Source organism: Bradysia coprophila (assembly GCF_014529535.1).
Source record: "Bradysia coprophila strain Holo2 chromosome X unlocalized genomic scaffold, BU_Bcop_v1 contig_173, whole genome shotgun sequence".
In the NCBI taxonomy this organism is placed as follows: Eukaryota; Metazoa; Arthropoda; class Insecta; order Diptera; family Sciaridae; genus Bradysia; species Bradysia coprophila.
The window spans coordinates 2,087,364-2,113,670 of record NW_023503302.1 but is presented as its reverse complement, the minus strand read 5'-3'; the positions used below and the strand labels follow the sequence as shown (position 1 = coordinate 2,113,670).

The 26,307-nt window shown below is 34.9% G+C and overlaps 1 protein-coding gene across 1 annotated transcript; it reads left to right on the top strand.

The window, feature by feature from the left end:
- The first annotated feature begins 1,550 nt into the window (after positions 1-1,550).
- Positions 1,551-25,610, top strand: LOC119068054. Its single transcript, XM_037171449.1, has 8 exons — positions 1,551-2,075; positions 9,438-9,994; positions 21,804-22,071; positions 22,490-22,715; positions 22,782-22,861; positions 22,934-23,208; positions 23,277-23,381; positions 23,447-25,610. Exons 2-8 carry the CDS (start codon positions 9,916-9,918, stop codon positions 25,291-25,293), a joined length of 2,880 nt encoding a protein of 959 aa, XP_037027344.1. The 5' UTR covers positions 1,551-2,075; positions 9,438-9,915; the 3' UTR covers positions 25,294-25,610.
- The last annotated feature ends 697 nt before the right edge of the window (positions 25,611-26,307 follow it).

The window sequence follows — 26,307 nt, the reverse complement described above, 5'->3', positions numbered from 1 at the left end:
CAAACAAACATTTGGAAAAACATAAATCAAAATCGCCAATAAGTTCCTTTCATAATTTGGTTGGTCAAATGGAATCAAAAGAATTCACGCCTCAAATGGATACCGAAACCTGATCCTAGGGGGGAAGTGTGTGGTAACTCGTCAACACTCGCCAACACTCGACAACATATCAATTCATCACAGTATGCCAATCAAATGATTCCAGACATAGTAGACATTGTATCCCCTATATATACGGTGTATTTGTTAGACTAAGATTCATTCAAATATATGGATTCAAACTGAAAGCATCTTGCCTTTTCGTTCCCCATAATATAATGCATTGTTCACTTAAAACAACGAATTTTCCATCGATGAGAGAACCACCTGGAATGTTCAGAGATGATAAGAAAAGAGTGGACGGAGTCACATTTATACCAATATAATGGTCAGATATTGGTCTGGTATGTAACATGTTCCGACACCTCAGCTCCGTCATACTTAGGTTTTAACTCAAAAAAGGCTGGTTTAGTCGCGAGAAAAGCAGCAGACGTCAAACTAAACCGTTACAAAGAGCTTTCGGACCAAGGTTATTTCATTTTGCCATTTGCAGTAGAGACGCTAGGTCCTTGGTGCGAGGAAGCTGTTCGGTTCGTGGATATTCTTTGCAATTTGTACTCTGAAAGAACTGGTGAAACAAGATGTAAGGCTTATTTGAAGCAAAGAATAGGTATTGCTTTACAGCGTTCAAATGCAGCTTGTGTTATGGGTACGTTTAGAGAAGATGAATTCAGACGGTTGGACGAGATTCTTTATATACTCTGATTTCATGATTTGTTGAATTGCTCCTTCGTTAAGTTGCTAGCTTTTCTCCTGTTTCTGCTGAATCAGGCCAGTTTCCATGGTTCTGGATAAATATAATAGGGCAATTCTTGTTAAGAATAGAAGCCACTCCATGGGTGGAATCTGTTTCATGCTTTGATAAAGATTTAGGATTTTATCAATAAAAATGAGTTTTCTTTAAAAAGAATCCTTAAACAAAGATAAAATCCAAAAAAATCGTGTGAGAATGTTTTGAAATTCTTTGAAATTGACAAAAAAATCCCTTTAGAGAAAATCCAAGAAAACCATTTAATGATTTTCTATAAGAAAATCCTTTTACACTCAAAATACTCGATTATCTGCCTCTCGCATCCGAATAACATTATGGATACCGGGTATAAATTCTCAGTTTCAGAAAAATTTCGATGAATTCGCAGTTGTTCACGAAAAATCATTAAGAATTTTCCCTCAAACGAGGCGAAAAGATGAATGAGTGATGGATGACCAAAATTTAGCTCACTGCCGAAATGAACGATTTTTTATAGAAATACTACAACTGACTGATAAGATAGGCTTTTCCCACCATTTACACACCATATCATAAAACCTACACTTCAATCATAATTTTTGCAACAAATTGTTACGCTCACAAGGCAATGCAAGAAGAAAGGTGGTGGTAATCAACTCATCATCAACAAGACTGACTTGTCTGCAGAGAGTTGGATTAGTTTACTGTTGCTCGATTTCGCGAAAGCATTCAGTGTATTAATTTGTGCATCGAAGGTTTTCGTTACAGAAAAGTTACAACAACAACAAAAAAACGTATTTTTTCTCGATTTTATTGCCTCTACTCATATATGGGTTAAACGAACATAATAAAAGCATAAAATAAGCTGAAACAAAAACACGTTTAAAATTCTTGCAATATAACATCGGCACATGAATATAGAAAACAGTGGCTTATTATTTGTGTTGTGAATGTTAAAATTTCATTTCATACCAAATTGTTTATTACATGGAAGTATCCCATACTGTATACAAACAAACACATACTGTACACTGGGTGAGGTATTGTGCATATATGATCGATTCAATTTTTAAATAAACAGAAACACTTAAAACGTCTATGAAATTGTTGGATGGTGAAAACAACTCGATTCTCGGCAAAATTCAAAAATGTATATTTGAGTAAAAATTGAAGTAAAAGTTCGATTTTACTGACATTTTTTGTTGTTGTGTTATATGCAAAAGCACGACCTTAATGTAACCACAAGGTAAATAAATGATTAAATAGATTTGAATGTGTGATTTATCTATGATCAGCGTCCGAACATAATCTTTCATTTTATAATTACAAACAAGATTCTGTGGATTAATGAGTAAATTGCACATTCCGAGCTATTTTTTTTTTCTTCTTTAGTGCATAGTTTAATTTAGCATTTAATTTAATGTCGTTAACGCTTGACTACTTCTTATAATAATTGATCATGATAGGGCACAGTTTGTTTGTTTTAAAGACAGCGACAAATTAAGAAAAAAAAACTCAGCCTAATTAACTCTTAAGTAACAAATCTTTTGTTAAAACTAATGAAGTACAAGATTTTTTTATCAATCTCTATAACAAAATATATAAAAAATTCCAATTCTCAATTTTCATCTGTTATTATTCATGAAAACAATCTGTAGATTCGGTGATTATACTGATGAATGACTGTCTGTAAAAATTAAATATTCTCAGAATTCCTAACATTCTACTGTTCCACGCAAGTCAGAAATGTGTTATAAAATCGAAGAGGATATTATACAATGAGGAATATAAGAAATGATTTCTGAGCATCATGCAAGTGCGACGTCCGCATATAAGGGGTAAGACACAAAATATTCATTTTGTCACCTCACCGCTTTAACAAATAGCTATTTCATATGTGCGCTGTTATTATGTTTATTTTCTCCACTTAAAAGGACGTTACACGCTTTGTCTGAAGACAGTTCGGGTGAGAAAAGGTCAATTTTCTCGCCTCTTGTTTTGATAGGGGCGTAAATAGATTTAAATAGAACTGTGTAACAAATTTATATTTTTGTTTAGTGCAGAAAAACGGTTAATCACACCTTGTACATATGAAAAACGTTGTGTTCTCCTCTGGAAGAAACTAGAAAATTCCATCTCGAGCGATTCGCGACATTCTTGTTGGAAATTCTAATTTTCTTTCGACCAAATAACCGTTGTTAGAACGATACCTGCAACGTTAAACGAAATAAATGTTTGCATCGCAATACGTTTGTCGTTCCTAAAAGGTTAAGATTGATTTATTCGATGAGCTACATTGAGCATACTGTTGCAAGTGAAGGGAAGTTTACTTATAGTTTACGAATGCTGATTTCTTTGACCTAGTCAGACTTTTGTTTTCATAATGTAGTTATTCTTGCGCGATTATAAAGCTTTTCGAATGCGAGAAGACTCATAGTCACACAGATTTTCTAATCGGCTCTTAACTTAATAACTTCTTAATGAATCGTTAAACACACAGCATTTGGCATTTCAATTTTTCAATATCGTAGGTATTATTTTGCATTCTCACTTAACTGCTGGCTACCTTGATAAGATGTAAATATAACAACAAATTTAAATCGTTTCACGGTTTCACTCGCTGGGGCAATAATCGTGTTTTCGTTTTGTTGCGGTTTTTACTGTTTTCACAATTATCGAAAATTTAAGCATGTAATTTTTGAATGAACCGACTAAACACACAATTAATACGGTCACAAATTTTAAGCTGTGCGTAAGGTGCAATCTGTCCTTCTTCTTCTTCTTCTTCTTCCTCTTCTTTTTCAGCCTGTTTCTATCCACTGCTGGACGTAGGCCTCCCCAATTATCTTCCATTCCGAACGATCCGTTGCCACTTGTTGCCAATTTGCGCCTGCAATTCGCTTTATGCTATTATTCCATCTCTCTGGTGGCCTACCTCTAGGTCTTGTTTTAGGTGGTCTCCAGTTCATGATCTTTTTCGTCCAACGTTCCATTGTGCCACTTTTAGTTTTCTTTCGGAAGCTTTTGTTAACGTTAACGTTTCCGCTCCATCTGTGAGCACGTATCGAACACTTTACGTTTCAGACTATTTTTCATTTTGTTTTTGAAAATAACCCGAGTTTTCCGAACGCTGCCCATGCAAGACCAATTCTACGTTTTATTTCTGCAGTTTGGTTGTCCAGACCTAACTTCAATTTGTGACCTAGGTACACGTAACTGTCGACTCGTTCAATGACAGTATCACCAATTTTATAATGTCTCTGTCATCGTCAATGTTTGTCATGATTTTAGTTTTCGACAAATTCTTTTTGAGACCGACTTTCACCATCGCCATCAGGGAGATGTCATCTGCGAAACGTAGAATACTCAGGTATCCTCCATTTATGTTGATACCCAATCTGTCCGAATCTGTTTAAATTAAATTAGGATCTTTCACCATCTTATTTCCGGATCAGACCTTCATCTACACGTTTCCTACAATCCCAGTCAAGTGATCCACAACATAATGTAGGTTGCTGATATCGACATGAATTATTGGAGCCATTATATTGCCTCTATCTATATATTAAATGTTGTTCACTTGAGAATCGAAATACGGACATGAAACGAAAGCATAATTTTATTGTAAGTGATAATTCATTGAAGCGAAAATATTATGAAATTTCAATCGGAATTGTACTTTGGTGCAGTTTACTGACTACAGACAATATTAATAATGCAAGTTAATCGAGTATACCAGTCAGAGAAAGAAGAAATTTCCTGCTTCCATGTGTGTATTTAAGGTAATTCAAGTATGAAGCCAATGTACCTCAATGTTTACATAAATCTTTGCATAAATTAGATTCCATTAACAAACCGATAGCATCGGATAGCGTCAGAGTGTTTGAACAAGAAAGATGAGAGACGAAAACATAAAAATTAAACAAACAATAGGATGGAAATCTATACTAAACTATCGCTGGAAACAATCTCTTGTGGAAATTATATGAAATGAAAAGAACTTAGAGTTTTTCACATAATTTAATACAAGTCGAATAGATTTATTTTAACAATCATTCCACATCCACTTGCATCAAACATGTCATTAATTTATCAGATGGTAGTTTTGCTGCATACCAACACTTCAAATTGAGTACTATTTTGTATGAAAAAGCGTTCCAGATTTTTTTACAGTGCCAAAATTTGTTTGATACACTGTCCCGTAGTCAGTAGTCTATTTAGAGTCTCACTCACGCTTAAAGTGCATTATGCATATGTCAACTCAGAAGGCGACCAATACTAAAATCAAGGAAGACAAAGAAAAACTTCAATTGGAATTGTCTGTGCTCTTGATACTATAAGTGGATATCCATAAAAGACATTGACAAAACCGGAAAAATAATGTTAAAAGTATAAAGCTACCCACAAAATAAAAACGTCTTTTATAGACGACCCCTAATTTTGAAAAAAAAATGTCGAAATTCAACCTTTCACATAGAAACGGCGAGCACATCGTTAGGACCATTAGTTATCGGATCTATATTACTTAAGTTGTTACTTCAACTTTATTTAAAGCTCACTATTTGTCGTCGTTGTCAATAACATATGATTATAATTGTCCGTTAAATGTTTGCATTTTAATTCTACATCTTTTTTGCTATGTATTTACTGTTTTGCTCATGTAAAAAAAAAACACTTTCGTATCTAATCAGTTCTGATTTGTTTCTCTGATTTGTTTCTCGAGTGAAATGATTTCACTTATTTTTCACGCGTGCAAAGGAGTATGTGAAAATAATGTTCTGGCTACTTTGTCAAGAGAATCCGGACGAACATTATCAATGCTAGAGACGAGTGGGCTAACCGAACTTGGTCCAAACAAAACCTCACCTAATTTAACCTGCCTTCGGGTTATCGGGTTTCAAAAATGTAATTCTGGTCGGGTTAGGTATGCCAATAAAATTTTGACCGCTTGAAGCAGGAAAACTGTTCAGCCGCTGTACCAAATCTGTATCATCATCATCAATATGTTATCGGGTTTCAAAAATGTAATTCAGGCTAAGTTCGGGTTGGGTCTGGTTTTCGGAGATCCTCGATCCGCTCATCTCTACCCTATGCTACACTCACGTCCAACTTTTTCTATTTCTTTCTCTTGCGTTAAGAGGTTCCGAGCGTACGCTGAAATTGTAGCCTACATTTCTGCGTTTCGAAATTTTTTTATCTTTTTACGAGAACCCTTTTTGAAAAATGTACGACCACATTTTCGAGTAAAAATATGTCAGCTTTGAATAAAAAATAAAATTGTCTGTGCAAGTTTCATGTGCTTTGAGAAAACTGTACCGATGCCCCAAATTTGCATCAAAGGTAGGGGAATGAGGGGTAATACCGCTCACCGGGTAATACCGATCATTTAAAAATTTTGTTCGACTTTGTTCTAAGTGGTCGGCATTACCCTAAATTTTTAAGTGGTCGCCATTCCCCCACTTCTCCCTACACTTTTCACAAAGCACATGAAACTTGCACAGACAATTTTATTTTTTATTCAAAGCTGACATAATTTTACTCGAAAATGTGGTCGTACATTTTTCAAAAAGGGCTCTCGTAAAAAAATATCAGCGATCAAAAATTTCGAAACGCAGAAATGTAGGCTACAATTTCAGCGTACGGTCGGAAGCTCTTAATTCTAGATCTCTTTTGGATATTGTAGCAACTGAAATCTGTCATTGAATAGATTCTGTTTCTACGGATTAGACGAATGTGGATATTTATCTCTCGATTAGTTTCCTTTGCGCTGTTTCGAAAGAAAGTTAATCTTTTACACGATATGAGAAAATACGAAGATATCCTCCTCCACAGTCTTCTAAGGGCGCTTAATCAAAGCTGAAACGAATTCTTTAATCAATAAATCACGAAGTAATTACACTAAACAATGGCATTATGACCCATTTCCAAGCAGAACGTATATATATGTAATGTACAAAAACAAAACTACATCTATCACACATCACCCATGCACAATAAAAAGTGTGCAAACATTAAACACACAGTTTTCTGTATAAATCATAATTTTATAGACATCAGTAACATTTTATATTCTCATGCATTTTTAAGCGGTTGAACAGGTAACTTAATGGATTACATATGTTTGTGTTTATGATGTAGATGCATAAACTTGTGTATGGTATAGTCTCATCACTGTGCAAAACGAAAGAATTTATATTTTTATTTGATCCTGATAGACGTGAAACGAACATGTGGAGAGATTAATTACCATCATAATTAGAAAATCATACTTATTAAAATGTCATCGTTTTAGGAATAATTGATCACACGAAATGAAATTAACATACATATATCAATTGCATTGTGATGAGTATAATGGTCTGCACAATATTATTCATTTCGATGTATACATCACTCAAAATTCAAAATGCTGCACGACGTTCGTTCGTTACGAAGCGAGTTTTAGAATAATTGAATATTTTCGGTGATAATTTTCATAAATTGACAGTACATGATGTTGAACCGATTGTTTTCTGTAAGTAGATGAACGTGAATGGTTATAGCACCGTACGGCGATGAAATCATCCAATCTGTCAAGCCTTTTGTTGAGAATAGTCGTTCATGATAAAAGAAATCTTGTACTTCTTTTTGCTTTGACATGCATTTGCCTATATATAAGAGCACGTCGTTCATATTAGCTGTATCGATAGCAGATGTAAAAGGTAACTAGGCAAAATAGATCTCCACATGCCATGTTGATGATAGTAAATCACAATGCAGACGATTGGAAGGCTGACGTGAGTTTCCTTAAATTGCCAGTAAAATAGCCAAACTCATTGCGGTAAATTGAGCTTTCCACAACTACTTCTAAATCTAATCTTATTGACAACGATTAAAGTAATAGAATCGCGATAAGAATTATTTACATCCGTTCATCAAAGAGATAATAGGTCTTGCGTGGTCGTTGCAAAAAACACAGAAAACAGATTTTCTAGGCTAACCACTAATAGGCCGTGTGTTTGTTATAATTGATACATGACAATCTATTTTATTTTTCCTAGAAACTATTTTTCTGCGATAAATAGTTCAGGAAATCTCATGTTCATCAATAAATAGAACAAAATATATTTGCGAAATGGGCACTTGTATCTGCAGGTTCCACACCACCAGCTTAAGCTATCCACTCCTAAAATTTCCCACTAAAGTGTGTTACTTCTGCTGTTTAATGAAGGCATACATTTTGCTGCTTAGGAAACCCAGAAATGATTATTTGTTTTTATTGCTATCTTTCTCGATAAGAGATGAGTGTGTAGTTACAATTTCGACTGACACCCTATTTAGTAGAATGAGTGTGGAGTTATCAGATCAAATTGTTGATTCTTTCATTCTTTCATTTAATAATCGTTTTCCCAGATCAGCCTTGCTGGAAATGAACGATTCGACTGAATTTTTATTGTTTCGATTGGACTCTCTGAGATCTATTTAACGCTAGTTGCTGTTATTACTCGGGAAGATGTGTCATTGTAATGAAATACTTTCCGCTGCGAAAATTTCACTCGAAATTTCACATTAAATTTTCTTGTTTTTATCTAAATAACTGATTGTGCAGGTTGGATATCCCATCACTATCATCAATTTTCACGTTCAAGTTAAAACATTTGAGTCCGCCAATTTCATCAAGGCTAACTTTACTGTAGAAGAATAGTCAGATGCAGGAACTAGGCATGTCACATTGGCGAATTATAAGGAAAATGAATAGCACAGCTTATTTGACTCACTGTGTAAAGTTTACACTGTAAACAGAATTTTTTTAAAGTTTCAAAAGAAAAATTTCGTAAATTCTATTGGAAGAAGCTACATGAATGAAAGTTTATTTTTCCTATAACTCGCTAATGTGACGTGTCCCGTTTCACTATTCAAAAGTACTACCACCCCGAAATATTAATTGTTTCAGTTAATTTCAAGATAATTTTGTTTCAATTTCATTCATTGTTAAATGTGACCAGCAATGCTCATACAGCAAATGAATCTATCATTATGGCTTCAGTAAAACAACACGTGTATACGAAAAGCTGATGTACATCAATGCGTTAAATTCAATGATTAGTCTTGAGGATCAATAACATTCGATGACTGTTCGATTTGCAAATATCAGTCAGCAAATATCAACAGCACTATCATCAATATATGATTGCCTTTATGTACTCGTGCCATATAATTTGATGAGAAGAGTTTATCAGTTTTTACCTTCAGAGATGTGCGTATGACGTTATATAACAACAATAATTTGTAATAACATGCATTTGAGGAATAGTTAAATGTTTTTATTTTAATGTATTCCGATGCCACTTTACTAAAGAAAACATTAAATGAAAAAAAAAAGAATGTGAGCTGAGCAACCGATACACATCATAATATATAAATGAACGTAAAACACGAAGCGCGTATGTTGACTATTATTTAAACGTATGCATTGTTTGTATTTTGTACTTTTTGTTTTAATTAAATATGAAAAACTAAAAACGTTATTCTCTCTCCTAAACAACGCCACCAAACCGAAATGCATGACTCTCAAATATGAAGAACTTGCCTTAACACACAGCGTTTTTAACATTTTGTTTGTTTTCAGCACTACCAGATATATATACCTGGTGATTCGAAGAGCATCATTCGCGAAGAACTGTTGTCTGGCTAGAGCACACGGTAAAATTTATATTTTATTATAAATTTTGTCGATCTAAATGTATGTACGGTGAAAGCTGGTGTGTATACGGACGGCCAGATATATTATACTCAACATATATACGGTTCAAATTTGTGTGAAAGTAGAAAATTATCAACGAAAAATTAAATTTGGTGAATTTTTTTTGTAATTAATAAAATTAGTTTAAAGCCGACGTATAATAATAATATTAGCACGAGATGATTTAAGTTGGTTAACAACAACAACAACAGCAGCAGCCAAATCGTCCGAACATAATATTTAAAAAAAAGAATGTGAAATGAGATCAATTTGAAGTAAAAAAATCAGTTTAATGAAATCATTTTAATGTGCAAAGTGGAAGTGCAAAGTTATTTATATTATCTGGTAATTAGCATGTAAAAATATGTTTTGTTTCAATTTGAGATGCCCAACAGCGTTAACATATTGGATACTGTACATGGTATTCTGTAGCTGGAGCACAGGTAAGCACCAAACAATCACAAACACATACCAATATAACACGCAAGCACACTTAATCATTTTATTTAATTAAAATTATCGTATAACGTCCACTTCATAATAATTACCAATCAATTAACGATTTATTGTCATTGATTTGAAATTAGCGTTTGCTTTCTTCACTTTTAGGCCTTGATGACTTAATCATATGTATATAGCCATAGCGTAATGGCAATAAGTTGTTTATAATTTACTCCATCAAATAAAGGTTAAAACTGTAAAGGTGAAAATTGTTGCTGCTTTTGATGCATTCTATTTGAATTTTTTTTAAAATTAAATCCACTTGTTGCTAGGAATATCTTTCGGTATAGATTAGCTTGTGAAGGGAGTTGTCCCTTTATATCATGGGGAAACAATCAAATGACTAGAGTATAGATTTCTGTTATAAATAAGAATATTCGCCAAAGCCTATTCTTTGCACTGCGTTCAATTTGATTATCATTTCTGTGACGGCTGACATGTATTAGGATAAACCGGAATCTATTACTTCATTTGTTCTAAGTATTGTTCTTTAGTTTTATATTGCAAATAGCCCATTTGTTAGACCATTCTTCCACAAGAGATTGTACATCAATTAAAATTACCGAATTATCATATTCAAACTAACGACACTCACAGCTATTTTGCGCTGCGGACGGCCGGATTTTTTTCCGGCAAAATTGAAGACAGTGTCGTTTCAGCACCAGTTTCATAGAATTTAGGCGTCTTTTGATTATTTATTAAAATGCTGAGTTTTAAAAATTTCGTTCAGAATTGACTTCCACTAAATGGACGCAACGTTAGAATTTTTTCAATTTTCTGTCTTCGCAAGAAAAACGCCCTCTGTTGTATTGATCACGTTTTATTTTAGAACACTTTCGTTCGTCATGTCATTTGTGAACAACACCTAACTTTTAAAAAAACTCTTACGTTTTGCATTGTTTCACTCCTTTTTGATAAATTTTGAGCCCAAAAATATTGCTTTTGATTTCGTACATTTTACTGAAGGAAAAAATAAAACATTTTGCTACGGTCACATAAAACTTTTAATTTTCCCCAAAGATATAATTGTTATCATTAAACGAATAGCTGTATGGAATGTAAAGAAAAAAAAGTTTATGGTCTGAAACATGGCGACATATTATTTAATAATTTCCCATACAAAAGATCGTCATTATTTTGTTGAAAACAGTTAAATTGAAGAAATTTAGATTGATTAAGTAAAAATTCCCGTCTTTTATTCCGAAACCATAACGAAACGTGCGATACAAAGTAAAATATATTAAAGTTACTAAAATTTACGTGAGAATATAACCGAAGAATATATAAAACGCATATCGTACAATGATCTGCTTTTTAAGTAAAAAATAATAAAAAAAAATAAAACGGAACTTTCATCCTAAGCGGTCTTTATAATGACTTGAAGATAATGCTATTGTATCTCAAGTCGAATGTTAAATTGGAGCGTAAATTTGTTTCATTAAAATTTATTTCGAGACTTTTTGTTTCGTTAAAAAAATCCGATTCGAAAATTGGTAGCGAATTTTGTGATTGCCTTTAATTTTCACATGCAAAAAACGTTCTAATAATTTGCAAGTTCAACTACAAATTTTACAACTACTTTTGATGGTTTAACGAATAATAAATCGATTGGAAACAGCATAGGTGAGCTACATTACAAATTGTTTGTGTGACTTCAAGAATTGTTCTATTCCACGAACAGCTATAGCAGTCACAGTAGATTTTACATATTACATTTCAATGCGGCAATCGCTATCACGGTATCATACTAATACTGTTACTTCTATTTTTAGCCCCGTACGAAGTACGAAGGGGCTAATAGGATTACGATGCCGTGTGTAATTGATGGAATTCGAAGCAGACGGTAAGGGCAAAGTGTTTGCCTATGTTCATAGATAACGAATCCGCAATAAAAATTTTGTCCGTCTGTCCGTCCGTCTGTCACGTCGATATGTTGAGTAAATCAAATCCGATTTCAAAATTTTTTTTTCCCTGAAATATAGTCGAAATAGTGAGGCTAAGTTCGAAGATGGGCAATTTTGGGTCGACCCCTCCCGAGCTGGGGCCCCATAACTGATTTAACGTTTTCCGAAGATATCTGCGGCCATTCAAAGGCTAAACATGTAAGTGATACGTCAAATAAAAGGTATTTACAATACCGATCGACAAAAAAAAAGTTTATGGAAATCAGATGATCGACTCGTTAGTTAGACCCCTTGGAGTGAACTAGGTACAGGGTGGCAAGCCGTTTTTGCTTGTAGGTTGACCAAATTTGAACGGATTTAGATAGATTTTGCTTTATTAGATAGGTATTGACCGTACCAATCAGGGAAATCATGAAATTCGGTTTACAGAAGCGTGAGCTAGGTCTCTTGGAGTGAGCTTATATGTGGCTACTCGGCCGTACAGTGAACGTGGTGTTTTTTGTTAATATATCGAGTAAACTTTGACCAAATTTCATGATTTTTTTTTTGTTTGAAAGGTATTATTGAATGTAAAGCAGCTGTACTAATTTCCACCTCCTAACAAAATGGCCGTCGGCCGCCATTTTGGATTTTTGTAAAAACAATAGAAATCTGTGAAAATGATACTTACAAAGTTACTGATCAGTGGGAAGTGATTGGTTATGTGTGTGGGGTGTTTCAAGCATCCCAAATATGGATATCTATTTATAAATATATACAGCTATATTGAGCTATATAACGGTGTAGATAGTTATTTTGAGCTATATACTAGCATATTTATTAGTAAAATGTTTATTTATAGGTAAATATAGGTTAATATAAATTGTTGCAAAAATTTTTAAGTTTGGGTTACAGTTGAAAGGAACGTCGTACGGGCTTCGTAATTGCGCTATGCGCAATTTTTAAGACGTGCACATTTCATAAGAATTTTAGGTTAGTAGGTTTAGGGTAAGAGAGTAGGGCGACCGACGAACTAGGGTCGCGTACGCAATAGATGTACGGGTTCGTACGGGGCTCAGTCGCAGCGAACGCTCCGACTGTTCTGACGGCTCGTTTAAGATATTTTCTGTTGTCCGATACAACGTCTTTTACTTCATCTGTTTTAACTTACATTTTACTGCGTAAACGAACACTGAACAGAACTTATTGCTTGTTTCTCTCGTCGCTGTTGATAGAGATGAATTTTACATAGCTTAACAATTTCGTCAGTGGTAACTTATAGTTAAAACGTTTTAAAATTAGGTACTCACACTTGAAAGTTGTGTCCAGGAATTTTTTTAATAAATTGTAAGATTTTGAATTTTTAGGTGGGATGAAACAGGACTCTAGGATGGGAACGTATTATTTTATACGCGTGCCATTTTCCGTAACAGTAAGTACTGGACCCAATGAATATATACTACGAAAAAAAAATTAGAAGAAAAATTGGGCTAAAGAAATCCTTGTTCGTGTGTGGCGCAAAAAGTTATGAGAGATTTTTTACTTGTGGTTCCTCGTTTTAAAGGTGGTTTCATGGGACTCTTGAATTCTTGCTAGATATGCTTCTTTGCTTAAGTATTTTCGGTCTAAAAGATCTTCCATCAACATTAAAGTACGTACGCATAGACTATTGCACTTTCGGTGCTAACTTCAATACCACTTATGGAATCAGACTCGAACTGGCCATACTATGAAATTGGACGATTACATATGAGGTGTATGTAGCGGTAGCCGACAACATAATTTTCGAAACACCTGCTGAAAACCCCATATTTTTAAGTTTCTTTCGTATAAGTTTAGAACAATATTGTCGTAATTGACGCTGGAGTTTAGGCTTTATCTATCTATCTAATCCTACACAAATGCGACAAACATTGACTAATTGCATTTTGAAACATGATATCCCTGTTATTCTCTTTATTTTCATTTTAAGCTGCACAAATGCATTCAAGTGATAACGAGTTGCACGAATTAAGGTTAATATGCAGTATGCAGTTCCAGTAAAATGAGAAAAGATTGGAAGAAAATTATTTTTAACGATTTATGCAGTGCTGAACATATATCAAAATTATAATGAGAAAATTAAACATTACCGATCGTCTGGGTGGATATATAAGTGCAACGAATTCAAAGTGAGACGTTCAACACTGTCACACTTTCCATTTGTTTCATTACAGTCCATTGACACATAAAGAGACAAGTCACATGTAGAAAATCTTGCATCAATCTTATTTTTCGACGTATCAATTCGGTATCAAAAATATAATATGAGCATAATAATCTCTGCTCACGTAACAGCAATCCGTAATAATGTTTTTGTTTTGTAGGTAGCAGAAATTATAGTATTTATAAGGCATGACAAATATATTAATTCAACAGTTTCAATATAATGCGCTACACACTCACTCTAACGTACACACACAAAACGCTGGGAGAAATTTTCGTTACATATAAGGTCCATTAATGTACGCACGCAGCATAAATCTCTGGTATTTGAGCATTACAACTGAAAAAGCTTAATCAAAAATTCCGAGCCATCAACAAACAATTTAAAATATTATATTCTCAAATTATTGCATAAAACCCAGCAGTTAATTACTGTAACAAATGTTTCCAATTTAAATTTATCAAAACGAAACACAATTAACCATTCCACTAACGAACGATAATGCAACTACGGACAAATTTAAATAATTTAATTATCAAAAATTTTTATGATGAAACGGTACAATTAGCGCATGAGGATTGTATACGGTGTGCGGGCAGGTTTATAACTTTTTGTGGGTTTTACCCTTGTCCATGAATGGAAATACAACAGAAGCTGCTAAACCACAGGCCAAGTGCCGGGTCGATATATTTTCATTCAATATTAACATGGACGTCCTCCCACTCTGGGGAAGAAAGGACAGAATTATTCTAGCTCGTTTAATTGGTACTGTAAGACTTTATCTTTCTCGTTATTAGCTAGCTTTCGGTAAATTTTGTTAATTTTAAATTAGAGAACTATCGTGGTTCTGTACTTGAAGGATGCAACACGTATAGATGAAGTGAAGATTTAAACTAACTTCGAAGCGTGAGTACGTACGGAAGTCGATCATTACTTAGCAGTTTGTCCTCCACGAAAATGATCGATTACTTGAAGAACATTTTCAGTTCATTTTAAGTGAATTCTTTGGTGATGTTCAACTTTTGCATGGGCAGGCAAAAAACCAGAATACATTGAATGCTGCTTCATTATTCGGAAACAACTTTGTGATACTCGCAAACTAATTCGTGTGTTTTGCAACAGTCTTCTTCTATATTTTTTTGACCAAAGCTGGTTGCACAAAAATACAAACCTTCCGCAGCAGCGTTGGATTCATAATGACAAACAATCGCAGTAAGAATAGATCGCAGGATGGGTTAATATTAAAGACGAATAAACGAGTAAGGGAACAGGTCTTCAATAAGCTTGTAAGCTTCACTTCGTTGTGAGACGCATCACTGTGCACACTACATAAACAAACACCATAACATTTAGCATTAAATTGAGGTGAAGAGTGATCATGATAAAAACACAGGTGACGATAAGGTTAATTTAATTTTATGTTCCTAGCATAATCTATCTTGCATTTCCGCATTGGAAATTGACAATTTAACGTGTATTTATAGTGGAATGATTAATTGAACTTGTTGCTAAATTGTTAATCGAAAAAAAAAACTCGGGGCTTATTTTAAGCAAATACATTTTTATTATTCAAGGGCAATAACACAAACGACAAAAAAAATATATTAAAAACATAAAGCAAAACGAGTCCAAAGCGAAACATGATTTAGATTTTTTTTTGTGATGAAAATAAGGTTGTCGAAAAAAAAGAAGTTTAGTCACCGTCATGTTGTCAGTGTCAGGCTGGCGCATGGATTAACCTTCAAATGTTTTTATTGTGCTCTTCATAAAATTGTTTGAATGAAAAGAAGTGTCTTTCTTGTAGTGACAAACATAGATACAAGCAATATAATTTCGTAAAGAGAAAATGCTTGTAACGAAGAAGGCATATATTTCAAAATTGCTATTCATGGTGATGGCTGTGATCGTTCGAGTCGTCGGGGAGCATATTCATTAAAATTGAATCTAGTGTTTGTGTTTTACCGACGAGCTTCTTCCATGTGCGCCGAAGTTACCTACTTTACTTTACTATCAGACTTAAACAATATTTTTTGTCCATTAGGTCGACCCACTTTTCTTTAAACACTTTTTTTTTGGTTAAAAAAACATTTCTTAGATTTTCGAGCAAAATTGTTCATTTTTAACGATTTTTACCTCATTTTCGATCGATTGTTTCGACCGTTACTTCAGTTCCTACAAAATTTTCGTCCAAAGAGCTAGGATGCAGAATTTAATATCCTATAATTTTCTTAAAGACCGTTTTAGTCTAAAGTTTGATCTTCATGGGTCGATACAGCAAAGTCTGAAAAGAGCCCGAATTCGGGCCAAAAACTGACTGATATCTCGAGAATGACCAGGAACTCAGCCTGGCACCCGAACTTTTCGTAATCAGTGCACCAAACTGCACCAAGAACGACCAACAGATCCTCCTCCCCTTTCATGGTAACAGGATTTTCTGTGGCCCCTGGACTATTTGATTTTTAGGGATTTTCGAAATATATAACAGATTTTAACAAATTTGAGAGAAGAATTTTCTTTTGAGTGAAAACGGATTTTCTGTGTTTATGTGCCCCTCGGCAGGAGAAGAGACCACAAATACATTCAAAGAAGGGACATATATCCCTTTAAAATGCATTTCGCACCCGACCCAAAAGCCAACTGATGCATTTAGTTCCCTCATCAAACAGACTGCTACTGTCTGATTAACTTTAAGCTGCCGTATTTTGACAAGTACCCCAAGGCTGTGTCCCTTTATTTTTTTGTAAAAATCACGAAAAAATATCACAAAATCTGCCGATCAAATATTGCTGCTTAGACGATGAGTTAAGTGGACTGTGGACTTAATTTAGTATTTGGAAGGTTAGACAATATTTACGATTTTTAATCCGCTCAAAAATACTAATATCATTCTAACCTTTCTCAGCTATAATGTCATGACTATACATTAAACGATGAGAGTAAACAATTTGGCGGACACAACCAAAACATAATGTCCCAATCAAATCGGAAAACAGATGATATGTGCCCTTGCACCAGTAATTTTGCATATAGATTCATCGATTTTTACAAACAAGCCAATAAAAACAAGAGTTACGTATAATTTGAGTCGTAAAAAAGAGGACAATAAATTTTATGAATTTGCTCATTTTGTAACATCTTTCTGTTTCATCATCAAGTAGTTTTTCTTATGCATCAATATTTTCACATATAAGTTTGAGCGGTTGATGATTTTTTTGTTAAGGTTTTTTTTCCTAACATTTCTAAATGCTATATCAATCTATCCATGCATACTTAGCACGTTACATAAAATTTAAATTAGAAAATACGAAAACATTTTGCCACACCATATAGCTACTCTTAATGGCTTCAAAGCTCAGTAGCATTTTGCGAAAGAAAAAAAAAACTAAATATCCACAACACAATAAGAATCAATTTTAAAAAACGAAGGTAAAATGAACCAACGTAACGTAATAAGCCAATCAAGTAAGACACCAATTTCTTATACCCGTAAATAACCAAAAAGTTTCTTAACGTAAGCATAATACGCGTCCGATTACAATCGAGCAATCAATACATCAATTCCGACCGAAAGACAGTATCGTCGACCTACCAAATCAATACGCAGCACTGCATTAACATATATAGTTGGTATTATCCATCAATTAGTTTGGCCGTGATGAAACATGACTAGCGTGAAATAAGTCCGAAACAATCTTAATCGGTTACGATGTCTTACAGAAGAGATCACTTTTGGTAATAATATTGAAATATGGTCCTACATATTTGGCATTGAGGAATATAAACATAAACAGAACCCGCATTGATGATCGTATACTCGTATCAATTGCGTTTTTTTGTTGTTGTGGTTGTCTATGATTCAGTGATTCATTCACGACGATGAATCAAATTTAGTTAGTTAAAAGCAAATTTATGGGGACAAACTTTCTTAATATACCGAATCGAAGTGTGATTGAAAACCATCCATTTCCATCGAACACAAAATACACAATGACGACGATGGTGAATATTATTATGAAAGTGAAATGTGTTACTTTTCGTTTGTTTATTGAAGTTGTTTTTTATTAAATTTAAATCTTTTACGATATTATTTAACTTTGCTGTCGTATACATAAATATGTGTCATGATGTGTTGCACATCTATTCTCACTATGGATAATTTATATATGGTTTGTGTTAACAAATTTTATGTTCGTACGATTATTGTTTATACTTGCAATTAACCATCACGCGAAGAAGGCATTCTCCTGTGCTGCGAATCATTTAACAACAAATTTATTTGTGCATTTTGCCGTTTGTAGCTGTTTTACTGCCTCCAACAATTTTGCAATGAAGCAGATGAAAGATAAGAGCTGCATAGGGAAGTCAATTTTGCAATGAGTCACTGCTTAATGAGCAAATCTATCTTAGGCAAGAAACTGACAACTAATCTTAAAAAAAGTGCTAGTAAAAGGTTTAATGTGGTCGGGTACGGATAGAAGTGACATGCCAATACTCAATATGCACAACCAACGCACTTCAAGCATGAGCATGCTTAAAAGGCGTTGTCACAACTTGACCTGTCACATACACCACTAACACGAAAACGTCAACTTTGCTTTGCTTTTGACATTATGAGTCCCTTTGCCTTTACTTTTGACATTAAGAGTCCCGTGTACTGTCTGTACACGTAGCTGTCACACACACATTCAAATATATGATTTTTCATTTTAATTTGTCAGTTCTGTTGAGAGGGCCCGATCTTATAGCATACGGACTGTTGCTTTGGTCGTAATAACAGAATGTTCAGCCAGATCACAATAGTAAATTTATACTTTTGTTACCAACACCGCAACAGTTTTTTAGTATAAAGTACGAAAATGTCGTTACACATTTGTGACTTTAATAGTTTACTGTTGCGACTGTTGATTTTGCCAGTTTCAATTTTTGTACCTTCTTGTTATCGGGGACCATTCTCGCTGTTAATTTTACAGATGTCACGTACATTACGCTAATTTTCAATTCAATCATCTTATGAGGTATCAAATTGCTCGATATCGACAAGTATAAATTTATTCAGCCAAATAGCTGTTAAAAAGTCCGTAAGTGCTAGATTTCTTAAGAAACGACATGCATTACAACCAATAAATCAACTCGAAGATTAATTTATTTGAAGATAATATCAACAACGCCTCTAATTGAGAAGAGCATGCTGTACACTACACTTTGCCAAAATTAATTAGTTATCAAAACGAGTACAACGGCAACAAAAACGTAGAAGCTTTCGGTGGACGTCCTATTTAATTAGAAAGGCTGTAGAGTTGTGATGAAAGAATTATTTTCAAACGCTTAAAGCTGAGAAAATTTTTACATTTTGTTTGAATGTTCGACTTTTAAGTCATACATTTTTCCTTAGATAAATTATTGTCTTAGTGAAGACATCACAGTTCATACGACAAAACTTCAACTTTATTCCATAGATGAAGAAAAACGCTCTAGGTATTTGCAACGAAATAAGAACATTCTTATGGAACTTAATGTAGTACTTAAAAACCTGAGGAGAATGAAACATCTTAGAATTCCTTAGGAAAGTGTTTCGTTTCCGAAAGCTCGAAAAAAAAATCAAACTTAAACCAATTAATACTATGACTATCCTACTTTATATAATAATGTTCAAAGTATAAAAGTGATTGCACAGAATCTATTCATTCGTTTGAACATAAATTTCACAATATGTGTGACCACGTTAACCGGAGGTCATCGCTTATTTTTGACACTGTCGTTGATAACAGAAAATGCTTAGTCGTTTCTGAAAGGTTAATACCATCATATGTACCGACGTTGACGCATAAACGAAAGTTTAAAACGTATTTCTAATTGATCTGTTATTTAAGTTGATAATTAATGACTTTTACCACAGAAATTCCAAATTTTATTAAAAATATTTCATTTTCCAAGATGAAATTACGTAACACATATCCGGTGTAAATTCGCGTGCTCGTGTACCCAGAGACAATATATAATTAAATTAACGAGAAAGAAAGAAAGAAAAACGTCGACAAACAAACAAACAAATAAACTGAATTATTGTCAACACATTTTGATTAATCGATTTAATTACATTTCTATTTAAACATGTGGTATGATTAATTTCAGGCAGGTATATTCCATGGAATGCATTATTTCATCTACTACACACTTTCACTTAAAGAGGAAATCCGATATATATTTATCGGCGATATATATATATTGCGGTGTTGTGTCACTGAAATATATATAAGTATTTTATTTCAATGCGAATGCTGAAGTGAATTCCAGTCAATAAGATGCATTAAAAATTATTTATTATATTTGAAAATTTCAACTAAATTTTCAATCAAGTGTGAAAGTAAATGACACCACCACGGTCGTTATATTATATACTTTGTATACATCAAAACCGCAACATTATTGTACTTTTGCTCCATTTTATTGTTTTTATTTCTCTTTTCGCATTTTTAACAACAACACTTTACGCTATGGAGGAAAAGAATGTCACTGCAATAATTGTGCCGACACTTTTCCGACTTTACCGGTTTCCAGTTATTATGTCATTTGCTCGATTAGTTGAAAAAAAAACATTGCTCCGTCAGCAAGTAGATCAGACAGATATTGTTAGTGCAATGTACTTCTGTGTACGCTTAGACAGCACAGAAACAATCAATCAATCAATCAAATGTTTCTTTTTAGTCTAGGTTTGCACGTGTGAATGAATCTCACTTTTTATAATCGTTTTTGTTCCCAGGGTTTTGGCGGACCGTTGTCACTGGAAAATTAAGTTATACTCCATGGTCCTTGGATTGGATTTATTGACGAGCATATTTTGTATTACAATTCAAATATAATTGTAAAATTGTAAATGGTCCCAAATTTCAATAATGAGAGATCCATATCCCTGGAAAATGACTTAATTTTCCGGTGTAGATTCATCTACCATGATCGAAAATAGAGAGACGTTCTCTATTAAAAATTATTAAATTGTCAAATTATTGTTCATTCCCCAAATCACACTCTTTTCACATAACTGGTGGCATCCGGCCTGTTGCGTAATGATACAAATATTGAAATATTATACGCATAATGTATAGGATTGAGCTCGACTCATACCATGTATGTTAAAACGGATGAAGTGAAAGATTTTTTTATCAATCTGTTGAAAATACTCACATCAAAGTCTCTGTAAAATGTTGCGGAAAACAAGTTATCGATGGAGTGTATCTACTCTATGTACCTGTTCGAAGTACCTCCATTCAATTTAGCTGCTACGCTACGCTGGTTTTACTTTCTGTCCTCTTTTTACCACTTACAAACAATGACATGATCATGCGAGGCACAAATTGATTGGTAAAGTTTTGGTGTTTCGGCCACTAGTAGCGATTTTAATAGAAAAAAAAAATTTTTTTTCTTATTACCGAAATGTAAAAAGTACGGATGTAGAGCGGGCCATAACTCGGGTGAATCAGACTCTGTTTTTAACTCATAAAAACAGAGTTCGTTGCACAATCGAGTCTACACTTAAATTGTGCGATGATGAAATTGAAAGCTTTTCTCTATACCGTATTTCCGATCAATTTATGTGTAAGCTTTACATCCGCAAAAGATTTCAAATTAATTTTTTTCTTCTCTTTTTTCATTTCATTATTACAGCTAATGCAATCAAATGGCCAACAAAAGAACAAGAGGCAAACGATGAAGTCAACGATGCTAAAATGATTGTGGCCGTACAGCGTTCGATGCATGAGTGGGAAAAGAGTAAATTGCACAAGCACCATCGAAAGAAACGGGCTGACAAAAGTGTTTGTTATGGAGAACTGGGCTGTTTCGAAGATTCCGGACCGTTTGGCTATTTGGATATGTTGCCGTCATCACCGGAAGAGATCGATACTCGATTTTATTTTTATTCGACAAAGAATAGGTAACGGTCAAACAATCAATTTTTTTTACGTTTTGTTTATTGATTTGTTGTCTTCAGCAAAATCAGTAAGAATTAAAATATGAAATTTCGTCGAATTAACTGCGTTTAGTTACGTTAGATAACAGGCTGAATATTTCATCCGATAAAATTGTTGTTGGTTTCCGTTAAGAAACAATAGATGAGACCTCGCACTTTTTGAATGCATTCTTTCAGTCATTCTTTTGTTATATTTATGAGCATGATTATGAAGGTGTATATAGATAGTTAGTTGTCACAGCCATGAGATTTTGATTTCGAAATAATAATTTCGTCGTCATTGTTCTTACGATTGGTTCAAGAACATCAACATTAAAACTGTCGTCCAAGATACGCTAAACAAATTTAAAAAAAAATCAATTCAATTTTCCATTATTTCCAGAACTGATCGTCCGTTAGTCGATCTATCGTACATGAACATGACTGATGTATGGACACAACTGAGTGAGAATGGAACCAGCGAATCGAATTCGAATAAAAAAATTGTCCAATCACTGAAATCGTTCGACGGACTGGACAAGATGTCGGTTCGGGTTATTGTTCATGGTTTCGGTTCGAGTTGCTCGCATGTTTGGATTTACGAAATGAGGACTGCGTTAATGGCAGTTGTAAGTAGAACATGAACCGCTCAAATTTGCCCTACTTTGACTAACTATTTCGGAACAAACTTGCAGGAAGATTGTGTTGTTATATGTATTGACTGGGAGAATGGTGCAAATTTGCCAAATTATGTGAGAGCAGCTGCTAACACAAGGTAAGAAGAACGACTTTGGAATACGCTCGGACTGTGTCATCAAAAGTATTTTCTCTTAAATTACCAAAACAGACTTGTTGGCAAGCAACTGGCGATTCTTATACGAAATTTACAAAAACACAAAGGACTCGATTTATCTCGTGTGCATCTAATAGGGTTCAGTCTTGGCGCTCATGTGTCTGGATTCGCTGGAGCTGAACTTCCAGGATTAAGTCGAATAACTGGTTTGGATCCAGCCGGACCTTTGTTCGAATCACAGCATCCGAAGGCACGTCTCGACAGTACAGATGCAAATTTTATCGATGTCATTCATTCTAATGGAGAAAATTTGATATTGGGAGGATTAGGTATGAGCACACAGGCAGGCTCTAACCATTACGGTTATTCTCAAAAGCTAATTCTGTTTTACTTAAAGGTTCATGGCAGCCGATGGGTGACGTTGACTTTTATCCCAACGGAGGACGAGTGCAAAACGGATGCTCGAATTTATTTGTTGGAGCAGTAACCGATTTTATCTGGTGTAAGCCAACGATCCCAGTTTATCTGTTGAAATTGAACAAATTCGATTTTATTTATTTCTTCTAGCTCCGGCAGCAGCTGTCGAAGGACGATCATTATGTAATCATCGTCGGGCCTATAAATTTTTCATCGACTCCGTAGCACCGCGGTGTTTATTCCCATCGTTTCCATGTGAAAGTTACGATGACTTTTTGAAGGGACACTGTTTCCCGTGTGACAGAGCACAGGAGGCTTCGTCGGACGCGAAATGTGGCAACATGGGATACTATGCGGATCGATCGACTGGTAGGGGACAACTGTATTTGGTGACCCGTGAAGAGGAACCATTTTGTGCGCATCAGTTCAATATTGAAATACACAGCTCGGAAAACTACTTACCTCTTCGCACACTGGGCAAATTGGAAGCAATTCTAGAGGGAGATGGGTCGCTTAACGAAACGTTCAGCATCACAGAAAAGGACGATGCTGAATTTGTTGCTGGTGAAGTTATATCGAGAATTTTGGTTCCACATCCTGCGCTGGGATTTCCTCACAGCATTACCTTGATGTACAAGTCATACAGTGGATGGCTCTCGAAAGGACTTCCCAGTTGGACTATCCATAAAGTTGTACTGACTGACAGTTTTGGTGAAAGTAAGTCCATTTGTCGTCGCGATATAACTTTAATGTCCGAAGTTCCGGTGTATTTGGACCTCAAAAATGGAAATTGTTACACGCCCGATGAAAATGACATAACATACAGCCCGGAACTGAATAAGCCGTCTCGAGAAACTATCTCCTCGAAGTACGACAAGGAATCAAGCAAAGACGAAAAGTTAAAATATTTTGATAACGACGCGGACAAATTTCGAGAGAAGAAGGATGTTATCAATCTGGGAACGAATTTCAAAATAACCCAGAACAATACATACACCTATTCGGAACCGACAGACCAACTGCCATGGCAACCGATATTAGACGGGAATTCGTTGGACAAAAGTGATGCCACCGAATCGAGTCGAATGTTTCCAGTTATCGTTGAACCGATCGTAAAGAGTCGTAAAGTTGTTGCCACTGAATCACGGAATCAATCGAAAGAAACGGGTCGTTCACTATCGCCCAACGATGATACGATATTTCCGGAACAATCCGCCTCAAAGATGGACGAGACAACATCCAAACCTACCACCGAACAGTCAAGACTCAACAAAATTAAAAACGCTTTTGTACCGTCCAACGAAGTGACTCGTTCACGTGAGAATACATTTTTCACAATTCAGCTGTTACCATTTAAGTTGGGTGACCTATTCGAACGAGCCGAACGTTACGCTCGCGAAACTTTACTACCATTGATCTCAGAACAGGCCCCCAGATTCTTCGGCTTTGGAGTGGGCGACCCGAAAAGTGATAAGTCACCAAAGTACTTTCCTCCGCTAGGCGAAATATCGGAGGAAACAAATGACGCTACTGTTGTTAGCGAACGAAAATTGGACATGCCACCGTCATTGGCCAATTCCACATTGGTCGAACTGGATGACGAAATTAACAAAAACGGTGCGGAGCTAAGTGATAATGCTGATAATGTTGCCGACGATGACATCGAAAGCAATTCAACACAGACTGCTGAACTGGAAACGGCCGAATCACAAGTGGGCGAATCAAGAAGCAGCAAAAACATATTAAGTTTGCTACGGACCGACAAAAGTAGGAAAATCATTCCAGTGACGAAAGCAGCACAGTCCGCCGAACGACGAAATTATTATACGGAATTCAGTGCGGGTAACATTGATGAGGATTTACGTATCGTGCATATCGATCTGCCCACATATAAGCCACCGCCACTGATATCGACTTTGTTTCCGTATAAATTTGTTAAATCGACTGAAGATGAGATTCGAGTTGTGCCGGTTGAAAGCAATGGTAATCAACGGTAACCGCGGAACGGGAAACCAACTCGAGTCACCTTGATATTTGAATGATCTTAACCTTTTAGAAACGGCTACTCATCTGTTACATCGACAACAACGACACAAGGTAAGCGATGAGACTCTGGGTGGTGTTCACTTATTATTAAAATAGCAAAGTTTACGTTAAAACGGAGTGTAAAAAATTTAGTTAAGGGACAGATTTAGTTATTATGCCGTGATACGCTTGCCGTTTGTAAAAGGTTTTAATGAAGCGATATTGTTGAACGTTATTATGCTAGCTAATAATTTCAATAAATTCTAGTCGAAGATTGACTACAACTGAATTATGCGGCGAATTTCTCTTTTTCTTCGATACATGGTTTTTATTGCTCATCTGTCAACATTTCCCAGAAATTTATTGGAGTCCTCAAAAGGAATTTCGAAGATTAATCCTGCACGTAAAAAAACATAGTCCGAGTATGAATCGAATAGTGACTCTCCCACGTTGTATGTAAGTATGTCAGTATAAAAACAGTGGTCGAAAAGCGAACGAAATATCCAGGTAAGATTCAGGTCAGGTCGGGTTTTTCTTAGAATGATTTGAATATTACTTCCCATGGAGTGTAATGACTGTCGATTGTAACCATACTGGTAATTGTTACGATTTTTCTAGACACTCAATTTCACTTAATTAGCCATCGCCGATGTATTACAATCAATCAAGCATTAAATCGGTAAGCACAATCCGAGACGGAAACAAGAATTGATCAGCCCGTCCCACACATTTATCCGAGTTATTTCACTTTAACACTCCATTTTGTGTTGCGAATTCTGCTTGGTCTAGCTAAATCGGTTTAGGAACGTATCAGTTGACTTTTCACATTTTCAATCACGAAATCAACTCGTTCTCAAATATATTGCTGCTTTTATGCACACAGATAACTCAAGCCGAGGCGATCACAATTCATTAGACAGTACAGCCAATTACGATATTCGACCAGTAAACTTATGCGGAATTATTGTAACATCGCAATGATGTTC

What these genes read in the sequence shown, in the direction of transcription:
- LOC119068054 (XM_037171449.1), top strand. Translation starts at nt 9,916, where the DNA reads ATGTTTTGTTTCAATTTGAGATGCCCAACAGCGTTAACATATTGGATA. An exon ending in TTTTATTCGACAAAGAATAG is followed by an intron (nt 22,072 to 22,489) that starts GTAACGGTCAAA and finishes CATTATTTCCAG; the next exon opens with AACTGATCGTCCGTTAGTCG. An exon ending in AGTAACCGATTTTATCTGGT is followed by an intron (nt 23,382 to 23,446) that starts GTAAGCCAACGA and finishes TATTTCTTCTAG; the next exon opens with CTCCGGCAGCAGCTGTCGAA.